The 12555-nt window shown below is 43.6% G+C and overlaps 1 protein-coding gene across 12 annotated transcripts in view; it reads left to right on the top strand.

Annotated features, from left to right (window-relative positions):
• Positions 1–4860: 4860 nt before the first annotated feature.
• The window catches only part of adgrb3 (adhesion G protein-coupled receptor B3), a 91603-nt gene continuing 83908 nt past the window's right edge, over positions 4861–12555 (top strand). For 9 of the 12 annotated variants that reach the window (XM_078104211.1, XM_078104208.1, XM_078104204.1 and 6 more), the window contains exons 1-2: positions 4885–5566; positions 7146–7914. In XM_078104211.1, the coding sequence (XP_077960337.1) occupies positions 7161–7914 (754 nt within the window). In that variant the 5' untranslated portion in view covers positions 4885–5566; positions 7146–7160. Of the gene's footprint in view, positions 5567–7145; positions 7915–12555 lie in introns of all 12 variants that reach the window. The other 3 variants (XM_078104214.1, XM_078104213.1, XM_078104212.1) reach the window with 1 other exon arrangement.

Genomic DNA, 12555 nt, shown 5'->3' with positions numbered 1-12555 from the left:
TGCTTCTTACAGAAATATGTCAAACCCGCTGAAGCAGGACAATATCGGTTTCCCCTGTAACTGTGAGCCCTACATACAAGCTTTAAAGGCTTGCCTCAAAACCACAGCCACCTTCTCATAAAGCGTGATTGAAGCGTGTTTATGTCACCCCTACAAAGCAGAATCATCTGTCATAAAAGTGAACTATTTGAGTTAAGTTTAAGGTTAATCGATCCTTTCAGCTCCTCTGCCTGACAACGTGTGGCAGCGAGGGTTAAAAGCTGCTTAAAAGATGAGATTGTATTGCCCCTGTAAAGCATTTTAACACTGTTGACTCACTGACTTTTAGATTGCTTTGATTTCCTTGGGTCCGAGGCACAGTTTTTTATAGACTGGGAACTCCATGTGAGACAGACCTTGACCTTATGTCTCTGAGGAGGCAGGTCAAAGACTGCTCCTGCTGCAAAGTGCAATATGTCTACACCATGCCATGGTGTAAATGTAAAGAGGCGTTTAGCTTGTGAGAGAATAGCTTGGCAAATGAGTGGAATCTGTGAAAACAAACATTAGTGAAACATGTTACATTTTTCATTCAGATTCACATTCAGATAAAGGTGGTCCTCTGAAAACTTGATTTATTGATAAGTGAGAAGTGAATAAGATATCCATATGGGGTGTTTGAAATATTTCATAATGATTTGTATATAATAATTTGCTGGCGGGGCTCAGGAAGAGGATGTCTCCCTCCATAGGACGATATATGCAAATATGTAAAGTGCAATTCACAGCGTTGCAGATGTTGGTTGGAAAAATGAAAAGACCAACGACATTAATTTTCTTCAGCATTGTATTTGATAAAAAAAAGATTTCCCTCATTATATTAAAATTCAAATTGGGTTGCATAGAAAAATAATAATGCATTGGAATTGACTCAATCTCAAAACTCATATCTTTACACATGAGAAGTCATTTTGATACATCGATTGCAAGTGCAGTATATTTTCAAAGAGCCTCAATTATACATCCTTCTGACAGACATTGATTATCTCATACAGTTAACACACATTTCCCTTTGCACTCACTTGAAGTGTTTATGATTGCCATACAAGAAGAAGTGCAAGAACTGCCCTGAGCACTTAACCTCATCTTGACTGCAGCACTTTGCAATTTCTGCAACACTTTTTAATTAAATATGAAGAAAAATGGGAAAACAGCCCTTGAAGGGATGCAGGGAAAGTGCCCTTACTTTAATTTGTTAATAGAGCTGTGCATCATTAGTGTAACGATTGCGTCGCACCAAAGTACACAAGTGTGTACACACCAACAGTGACATCCGGTTGACGTGACACTAAAGAACATTACCCTAAGCGTGAATCCACAATGGCAATAGTGGCTGAGTGTGTGTGAAAGGAGTCGGCCTCAAACTGTTTGTGGATGTGCCCACTCTCAGAGGAGGTCTAGACCGTTTCACAAGTTCCTTTGGCATTTCCATGTCTGTGAGAACGATTGTGCACTTCTCCACCCTTGTGTAATGATGTTGCTCTGAACACTATGAGATATGAGACCTCCTCCCGAGAGATTATATTTTACATGAAACTTAGGACACTTTACAAGTTCACAGCAAATCTTTAACAAAACTGACATGTGGGTCTGTAAGGGGGGGGGGGCAACCGTGCTACCCATAAACACTACAGACTGCATATGCTGATAGTCGTGTCCTTTTGAAAGTACTTCAAAAAAAAAAAAAAGATTGAACAAAGAGATATTTGGACCACGCTCAAAGATTAAGGTTGAGTTTGAGGGGAAATCGACACATTTGAATGTCATTGTAATCTGCATTTCACTAACAAGGGCAAACGTGAGCCTCGTGGTGGCGCTAGAGAAAAAGTTGTGGGATCACCTGAGTCAGTAGAATTCATCCTCTAAGGACCATCAACGTCTCTTCATGGCAATCCATCCAATAGCCAAGTAGATTGGTGGACTCAATTACAGGAAAGCCAATCAACATCACCGTCCCTACAGTCAAGCTGCTTACGTGGAGAAAAAAACCCCAGTGAGGTGTCACCTTTTAGCTCACAATAATCAATAAACCAAACCTTCTACATATGTGATTCTGTGTACCAGAGCACAGACGGGCAGATGCGCAGCTTCTGCGAGGCAATTTGCGAGACAGGAAGTGGCAGAGCAGTTGTAAGAGACGATTGACCTCCTGACCATTAAAGAAATATATCACCCCTGTAATGACAAACGGTGTGATAACTTATTCCACAACAGCCCGGTAGGACACGCGACAGAATTCCTCAAGAAAAGCTCCTTTTAGACGTGCTCATTTGGGGTTTACCAATAAGTCATCCAGCTGAGAGAAGCCCATTATCTCCGTGCTGGAACAAAAGTAACATAAGGACTGCCTGGCGGTGACTGCGTTAAGCTTTAAGTCTTCCTACATTTCACCGGTGACTGGAGAATTTACTTTTCAGCGTGTTTGCGTCTGTGTGCCTGCATGCACTAGTGGGCGCAGAGAAAACTCATCATTTTTCACATGATCTTAAAGCAGCCACGTTGTGATGATTGATAATGGTTGGTCTATATCAATAAAATAATGTTTATTACATGATCAATTGACTCAAGTCTATTGCATAGGATTCTGTAATGCACAGACGTGAATGTTGCGAGACGGCCATTATATCAAAAAGATGTACTGTTTAGCACTGAACGCACACACGCGCACATACGTGAGCGCAGACTCAGTCACACCAACAGGAGCAGGTGATAATAGGGCTATTCTTTATTCGAGGTCATGAATAATTCAAAATCCATGTGCTCAAACAGATTCTTCAGCTGACAGAATAATGTAGCAGATTCTGCAACTGCTATCGGACGGGAAACATCGCAAATGTTTTAGAGATTTGAGCAGGAGAGGACTGATCGGTTTCCTGTGAGCTATAAATGATGACGATATCGAGTTATTTTGGAAAACCCCAAAGGCTTTATAAATGTTTACAGTATATGTTTGTGAATATTTCCTCCATTCAACCAGTTGTGGTTGGATAGTCCTTTGTTTGGCATAGACGCAAGGCAAATGATGCAGCACATGGCGGCCGTCATTCATAGCACACGTCTGATGCACGAAAACCACATCAACTTTTAAATGTCATCTTCTCTCGTGCAAAATGACCCAACGTGCCGGGTGACACTGGGACTCAGGACATTGCCAGTGGATGGTAGCAGTCCTGCAGCTTGGCAGTTGGTCTGCCCGTGAGTCAGTGGAGGGATACCCATTGTACTTTCCTTGTTCAATACGGCTTTGCATGAATTTCTTCCACCTCTTAGCTTACTGAGGCAAAAGCTCCCTTAACGCCGACGTCTTCCATGCGGCCGCCGAATGAGTGGCTGGCTGGAGGTCACCCCTGATGTTCCACTGACTGCCTGGGGAAGACTGGAATTAGAAAGCCAAAGCAGTCACAGGCCACGGCAAGCAACTGCGTTGAATGACTCCAATCTCCGTTATAAGTTTGGCAAGAGATTAACGACGTTGTAAACGCTGCTCGGGCCAGGATGTTGGGGATATAAACAAGTTTTTTTTTTCAGATTTTCACACTGGCTCCGGCTGATTCTCTCTCTGCAGTCCCAGAGCATTCGTCTTACAGACGCTCGGCACTCAAAACTTCCTGCGAATAAGTAAACAAATAGTCTCTTCATGCAGCATCTGCTCAGATGGAACACATCTAGTCGAGGCATGAAGGAGACGGCCGGGCCTGTGACAGTCTGTGCACAGCAAAAATGATTAAAGCAGCTTACCCAACCCACCAAAAAAGAGAAAGAAAAAGAAAGTGGAATAAAGAATGGCAGAATCGGCACGTTTGAATATTACAATGACTGTAATTGTGAAAGTAGTATACTCACTTTTTTAAATACAGATGAGGAATGTTGGCCTGATATTATGGATTTACTGCTTTACTTGGACCTCAACAAAAGACTCCCTCCATCTTGAAAGGGAGGATGGTGAGATCAGCAGGTGACTAGGATGACTGTGTAACTCCCCCTCCCATTGTCCATTCTCATCACCTATCACTTGAGACTAGTGCTGGGCCATTGATGTCGCATTGTCAGTGACCATCTGCTGCTGCAGGCCGCAGTTTATATGGGATTTAATTGAATGCAGAATGTTGAATCTCCGAATGTCTCTCAGAAGATCGGGAGCTTGTGGAAGAAGGAGAAAAAAATAGGCAGAAGCTGCGGAGTATTTATTAAATGTCATGAATGCATTTTATTCTAACATGTACACATTCCCCTTGCAGGAGGGTGTGTGTGTGTGTGTGTGTGTGTGTGTGTGTGTGTGTGTGTGGGTGGGGGGGGGGGGGGGGGGGGGCAGTTTTGAGCTGCACCTGCATGTAAGATGTCAAAACTACTCGGATTAACTTTCCAAAGAAAGAACATGTTGCCCCATAAGCATTAGACGTTACAGCAGCGTGAAGGAGCCCACCAGGAGGACGTGCGGCCCGCTTCTACACCACCCACGAGTGGAGGAATCAAAACAACAGCGGCTGTCACCCGTCAGGAGAAAAGAAGAAGGAGGGGGGGGGGGGTGTTGGTTGGCTGGATGGTTGAGCGCGCAGGTTGCATTCATGATCCTCATGCAACCCCCCCCCCCCCCATTCCCACAAATAGATATTATACAAAAATAAAAGTGCACGAAGCACACCCGTGTCGGTGAAACGCCGCAGCGCCAAATCGCGACGTTGTCTGAGCGCGCAACCGAGAGAGAGTCCAGTCCAGCTCAGGGTGGGGGGATTGGGGAGTGGGGGGGGCGCCCCCTTTGACTCAAATCAAGAGGAGGCATACATGAGAAGAGGAAAAAAAAAAAAAAGGAAGGAGGAGGGAAGGGAAGAAAGTGTTGATGCTGCCAGACGCAGCGGCAGCAAAGCAGCGCGCGTACGTGCCTTATCTTAGCGGCGGAGTGCGTGACGCGATATTGCAGCCTGCTCCCGGAGCAAAGCGCGTCTCTTTCTCTCTCTCTCTGTTGTAACTCACTAGCCCCCAACATCTCACATCCACCCACTACGGATCTTTTTTCTCTTTTTTCTTCCCCCTCCCAGAAGGGGGGATTTGTGCGAACTGCTGGAGAGAAGAAAAAAAAACAAATCCGTGGGAATAGTGACGTGGAGTCCGCCGAATGAATGCATGGTAAAACTGTAAAGAATTGCCTCCAATCATTTTTTTCTCCCTGAGTGTCTCCCCGTGCCCCCCTCTCTCTCTCTCTCTCTCCCCCCCCCCCCCCCCCCTCTCTCTCTCTCCCTCTCTCTCTCGCTCTCCCTCTCTGTCTCTCTCCGTCTCCGTGGCTGTCGTGTGTTGTTGCGCTTCTTTTTGATGGTAAAAACCCAGAAGAAACAGAGGACAGGGGGGGGGACATGAGCGCGCAGACCGGAGTCTAACGCATTTTATTTTTCATCCATTGAACCATCTTGTTGCGCCGGACTTCTACTGTCGGGAATGGGGAGTATTGATTCACTGGAAGGCTGCAGAAATCATTTATAAAAGGATGTGGTCAAGTATGTTGGGAAAATAGCCATAGCTTCCGCAGTGTAAGGTAAGATCACGCTATTCATCAATTCTTATCATTTATCGTATATATATTTTTTATTTTTATTTTTTTTGCAAATGCCATCCGTCAGTTAAAGTTTAGCCTCCTCCTGTTTAATATTTTGCTGTTCAACATGATGGCTTCAGCGCTTCCATCCGCTCACATTGGTCCAATGTGCTTAACAGCGGGGGCTTTCAAGAGCAGATCTGACCCTAAAAAAAAAAAGGGGGGGGGGGACACACTTTAAACTCCGTGCGTCGAACGGACACTGCGCGTCCGAGACGTCTCCCGTGTCTCTTTATTCACATGTCCCCCCCCCATTTGGCTCTAAAAATCGGCGTCTCTTGACGACTGATTCCTCGCGTCCAGAATACTGATTCTCGGGATGCCTTGGCCACGAATCGTGCGGAATTATATGGATTTATCGAGACTAAAAGCTTATTTCCCTAAACACTGCTGCTACAAGTCGTTATGTAACTCGTATGTTATCCTAACGTGGCGTGACTGGCGTGTTCTATCTTTCCCCGACAACATGTCCGAAAAAAAGAAAAAGAAGTTAAAGAAATTCGTGCAAATGTCTCTATCCTTTGGTATCCATCGCCTACTCTGGCTTTCAACGCCCCCCCACACACACGCGCGCGCACGCACGCTCACACTCTGCTGTGACACTGCTCACAGCTGCATTGCCTGTAGGATTAAAGCAATCAGGACATCGCATTGCATTCTCTCTCTCCTTCTCCCTCCCTCTCGCACGCAGACACGCACACGGGCTAACGCACTTACGCGGGCGATCCACGCAAACACACACACACACACACACACACACACACACACACACACACACACACACACACACACACACACACACAGACTGGCTCTTTATCAAATTGCATTGTCAAATATGTCAAGCGCTGAATTTCGGAGACGCACAGGTCGTGTGTGTGTGTGTGTGTGTGTGTGTGTGTGTGTGTGTGTGTGTGTGTGTGTGTGTGTGTGTGGTGGACCGAAAGCGCGCAGAAGGAGAGACATTTTCAGTCTGCAAATGTGTCTCCCCCCACATTATCCAAGCGTGTGAGGAACCAGCCTAAATCACGAACAACACAGCTTGATTTGAACAGCCCCCCCCCCCCCAAAAAAAAAACTCATCCTGGTTAATGCGTAAAAATGAGCATCTGAAAGCGCGTGAGGACTTTGAAGACCACTCTCACGGTCGTCTTTAAATGCCATATATTCTAAACAGCTAAACTTGCTTATCTCCAGGGAGTCATCCATAACCAAATACGACCCAATTAATAATATCTAAATGACTCATATTAGTGCACCCCCCCCCCATTTTTTATAAATAAATAATGACCAAAGCAACCACAAGGTGGCAATGTTCGCACAAAGTATAGTAATGAGTGAGGCAGGATGGAGATGCAGAAGACATGTTGCTGAGGTTAAAGTGTCCCCCCCCCCCCTCATAGGCTGTGATAAGAAATGTGTGAACCGCATCAATCGGGGTTGATAGACGCTCTCTATCAAATGAGATTGATGTGCTTTTAAGAAAAATCATTTGTGTGACTCTGTCCATCTCTCCTTGCAGGCCAAATGACATAGGATGAAGGCTGTTCGAAACCTCTTGATTTATATATTTTCCACCTATCTCCTGGTTATGTTTGGATTAACTGGTGCCCAAGATTATTGGTGTTCCACTCTGGTCAAGGGGGTCATTTATGGATCATATTCAGTGACTGAAATGTTTCCTAAGAACTACACAAACTGTACATGGACGCTGGAGAACCCAGACCCTACCAAATACAGCATCTACCTGAAGCTATACAAGCGAGACTTGAGCTGCTCCGAATATTCTCTGCTTGCTTATCAGTTTGATCACTACTCACACGAAAAGATCAATGAGTTGCTGAAAGTCAACGAGTCTATAGTGTACCTGTGCGATTCGAAGAATATTTATATATTTTTGCTGTATGACAAGAATTTCGTTCAACTACGGAGAGTTTTCCCCTACGATTACAACGGATTGACGCCACAGAAGCTGGATGAGGAGGAGAAGTCCAATGTCGAGTTTCTGGTGTTGAATAAGGCGAGCCCCAGCCAATTTGGGTGTCAAGTGCTTTGTACGTGGCTGGAAAACTGCCTGAAGTTAGAGAAAGGGACGGTGGAGACATGTGGGATCGTGTACACAAAATGCACATGTCCACAGCATTTAGGCGATGGAGAATCAGAGAGCATGCTCATGCTCAACAACGTGGTTTTACCTTTAAATCCACAAACAGAGGGTTGCTTGTCGCCCCAACTGCAAGCCGGGCAGATCTGCAATCTGAGTGCAGAAGTGAAACGTCCTGCTAAAGAAGGTGAGTATCCTGTTATTTTTCCCCTTTATGCTGAAATAGATGTAGACGTAATTGACTACTGTATGCAATGTAATAGTAATCATGTTAAAAGTGCACGTCAATCACTCCCTTCTCTGCCCTTACTGCATGTTCGAAGTGTGATGGCCCATGAAACAAAGAGCACACATAAATATATATAGTCTGCAGTTGGCTCAGAAACATGTCAACTTCGAGAACAAAGAGGAGTTGGGTGTAGTAATGACCACAGCAGCACAAACCAAACCACCTACAGGGGGTCTTTCTTTCGGTGGGACTGAATTCTAGATGATTTTTGTGTGTGTGTGTGTGTTATACATTTATGTCAGTTGTCATCCTTGCAAAGACCAACCGTAGCCAAAGAAGATAACTGGCGTTTTTGTCCCACGTAGCGACGGATGCAGCAGCCCCAGCTTGCATTGCATTATTCATGCAGTGCAATGTCTAAAACTAAAAGTCTAAAATCTGTAGCAACTCATAACTTAACTAATATTTATTTTTAATATTTCAATAATATGTTTGAATAATTAAAAGATATTTATTGGATGAAAGGGGATGCTACTTGTCCCGTGTTGCCACAGAGTAATGCAACGTGTTGTAAATGTGCACAAGTACGTTTATTATACTCCCATACGTGCGCACACATTAACATATAGACAGCTCAATGAACAGTCAACAAAAATGGTAATGATGAGGTCATAATGATTCTGTTCATTAGTGACACGGGGTTGCAAAGGGGGAGTTTTGGTAGTTACTGCAAGCGTGTATCCTTTTGAATTACAAAGGGAGCCCTGCCTGACACATAGCTGCTTGCATTTTAAAAGATAGCAGAGAAAAAAAACCCAGAGGAATATGCTGCATACTTCAGAGGTGAGGTGCGTTTACTGTGAGACATAAAGGAGGGGCATTCATCACAGCACACTGAGCCAAAAATAATGAGGCAACCTTTAGATTTCTTTTTTTTTGGGGGGGGGGGGGGGGGTGATGATTGCAGGAATGTTATGGAACTATCAACTATCTCCCTTGTGGCACTTATCAAAATAGCAATTGCAACAACAGCACCCCGGAGAACAGGTGGCAGTTTTCTGATCAAGAGGAGCAGGTTGAACGTTGGGCCGCAGTAGTTCAGCTGTTTGGTTGCCTCCTGCTGACAGCGCCGTCACATTTCTACCCGTGTTTTTGAAACACGCTCACCCGGGACCCGCTTTGATAGCAATAATAACACGCTCGGATGCTACTGTTTTTAATGCCTTTATAGGAGTTACCCTTACAAATGTTCACATGATCAATTAAGTGGCTAGCTTCCATAAAGTCAGATGAGGAATTTGGAATTTGGAGTATCGTTCACACGCCCCTGTTTCTGATTCAATCAGACATTACCCCCCCTGCAGTCAAGTAATATCAAAAACTGTGACTCGCCCGTGTTTCTGTTAGATAATTTCATCATTTAGTGAATCTCATGTTCAAATGACAATTTACCAGGAAGCATTATGCTCATTTCCATAGAAAATTCTCCGCTCCAAAACAACATTTGACATTCTTCTATCAGCATGTTAATAACGGCTTAAGAGCACAGCTTATTTTTTTTTTTTTCCCTCCCGGAAGATTTTCCACTAGCTTCTATTTATAGGGTCAGTTGATGGGAGGGTTTGAATAAATCCGTTTTCATCTGGATAACGGACAGATCACCACTGGGTTTAAAAGAGCACCGTGTCTCCTGTGGCATCATGGTGACAGAGCGGGTGTTCCTAATGAAGAATAAAGCATTGCAAACAGTCGACAAGGCCTCCATTTGATAAAATTGCCCGTCTTTGATCTTCTCAGTTCCTGGTAGGGGACGGCTTCAGAGCACATCAAAGAAAAGCAGGACTGGAGGTTGTATGCTCCAGCCGTGCCATTGAAATGCCCCTCCGGTGTTTCCCGCACTGAGGATAACTACATTTTAAAGGTTAAAGCTCCTAATATTTAAGATGCTTATGAAGACAAAAAAGACGGAGCTCATTGCCTGACATTTTGAAAACCACAGTGACACAATACAATCCTAAAGAGATGTACTACGCGGATGACTCATTTATGCAGTTATATTTTCATCACATTCTGCCATTTTATGAGAGAAAGTTGTAAAAGGAGGCAGCACAGTGGAGCGGTGGCACTCATAGCACGGTAGAAAAAAACTCACGGTTATTTTCTTCCTTCTTTTGTAACATTTATGTGTGGTGGTTTCCTTCAACATCCCCTTTTATTTGAGTCAAGTGGGCTGACGGTTGTGAGCTCGCCAAAGGCGAATGACTGTCTGTGTTATCTCTGAAGGGGGTGAATCATTCGGTACCTCACCATTTACATTCTTGGAGTCCCTCAAGTTCTCATTCAAAATTGATGCTTCATACAAACCAACGGGCTCTGATCCTTTCCGGAACCCCAAAAAGTCAGAAGATGATCTTCGGTTTGGAATAATTATTTGACAAAATTACTAAATTTTACTAAATGTTATGTGGGAGGAACCGTAATCTTTTATTTTTTGTCAATGACAGCCGCAAAAATGTGTTGTTGCTTGTACAGATTTCTTTTTTAAATGGATTTTTGAAAGTTGTGACTTGATTTATAATCGTAGAAAATATGAATCCAATTTCTTAAAAGTATTTTCTAACCCCTAATTAGCTCTTGGACACCCTGGTGCTGTCGCCTGCATGCTTTTGCTTGTGTGCGTCTGACTTTATCACATTCAGATGTCAGAGAGAAACTACCACCAGACATTTAAGAGGTCGCAGCCAGATATCGGCCCCTCTCTGTCTAATCCTGTGCAGATGCCGACGTGTGGCAGCTGAAGATCCACAAATGGTACTTGGCTCTGGGAAACAAACGACATCATGAGGCATTGTCTAGTGTTGTGGCTCAGCATACTGCTCTGCCCTCGGCTACGTCTCCGTTTGGTTTGGTTGGAATTTGCCAGTTTTCAAGGATCAGGGTCGAAGCCAAGGAGTCTCATTGTTTGAGAGAAATGTGCTTTGTGTCACAGGATCTCCCTTTTTCTGACGCCTTATGTCCAGACTCCACACTATTATATGACATATTTCCAGAAAAACGTTCTCTTCCCTAAAATATCATTCCTGAAAACACTATTTTACAAATATTTTAAATCTCAGCAGGTGATCTTTTGATATAAAACATTATTTAGATTCTGTCAGATATTGCAGTTCATGTAACGTCGCTCATCTCCGCTCCCACCTTCCATCCCCATGTTGTCATCGGCTTATAAAGTGAAAAGATGATAAATGGGACAGTGAGAGCGAGATGCTTTCTGGAGTTAACGGTTCGTAATTTCTTTGAAACCCAATTATTGCACAAAGCACTGAATCTCTTATGTGTGTAAAATATTCAAACAAATACTTCATGAGTCGGCAAAGTGGGCCTCTAAACTGATTGTTAGCACAAGAAGTCGGTAAGATATGACTATGACGTCACAGATTTTAGTCTCTGTCCTCTGTTTTGGCTTGAAAATAATTTATTCTCAAAAACCGATTTGATTCTTACATGCAACATCTATAAAATACTCATTTCCCTCGTCACGGGTAATTTCAGTCAACCACTGAACTGACACAAGGGAAAGTTATTTAACATCCAACTTTGTGGCAAAGACCCAGAGGGTGGATATGATCTAAATACAAGACTAAAGGCAGATGCTTGTTTGATTGTTTCCGTTTCCGACGGCACAGAGCATGTGCCGTGTGGAAAACGGCAATAGGATTTTATTGGCAAATGAAACGTGTGTGAAGCGTTCTAATGCACTAATGTCACCCGCCAAAGTCCGGAGCACTGCAGCAGATCAGCCTAGCTGCCTCACATAGTGAGGCCTTTTATTCACTTTGGATCTCAGTCAAGTCACTCAGTAGTCACACTGCATTATGCTCACCCCCATTGTTCAGTACACTTGGAGGCCATTTTAGTTCCAATTCAGTGAAGGAGAAGGATCAGCTCAACGGCACAGAATCTGTTTAATCTTAGACGTGCATTAATTGTCTTCAGCTATAGTAAATATCTTGAATATCCCATGTGCCCGTTGCCCCTGAGCTAGACGAGTCCAGCCTTCTGTTAACATTGTTCTCATATTCTGCTCTTAGATTTTACCATGTAGAATGTTCTCCTTGGTTTCTGTAGCTATGTCTTCCGTATTCATTCTTCCGTATTCATTCTTCGGTTTTTCACCTATCGAGGTGGCCGTAGCGAGATGAAGCAATGACAGGTCAAAGCAAAAACACGATAGACTGCAGGACCCAGAGAACTTCCTCGAGGGCCAGCCATCGTCTTTCACCATTAACTGTAATTGCATTTGAACTACAGTGGCATGATTAACTTTTATGCCGTAATCAATTATATTGGTACGATTTCAGTCAGCTTTTTGAAACATACACAAACATTACACCTCAGTCCGCCAGACTGTGAATCTTTAAAGGAGATATTAAAAAGAGTTATTATCTTTGCGTGTCTTAAAAACATACATGAATAAACTATATATTCTTCAAACGGCCCAAGTTGCTGTTTCTGGATATAAAAATTCATGAGGCTCTGAGGTGACATCTAAGTTATTTTACTCAAATGATATAAAACCAAATAGTTTCCATATTTGAA

Source organism: Gasterosteus aculeatus, chromosome 6 (genome assembly GCF_964276395.1).
Source record: "Gasterosteus aculeatus chromosome 6, fGasAcu3.hap1.1, whole genome shotgun sequence".
Classification (NCBI taxonomy): Eukaryota; Metazoa; Chordata; class Actinopteri; order Perciformes; family Gasterosteidae; genus Gasterosteus; species Gasterosteus aculeatus.
This window is presented reverse-complemented; position numbering and strand designations above follow the sequence as displayed.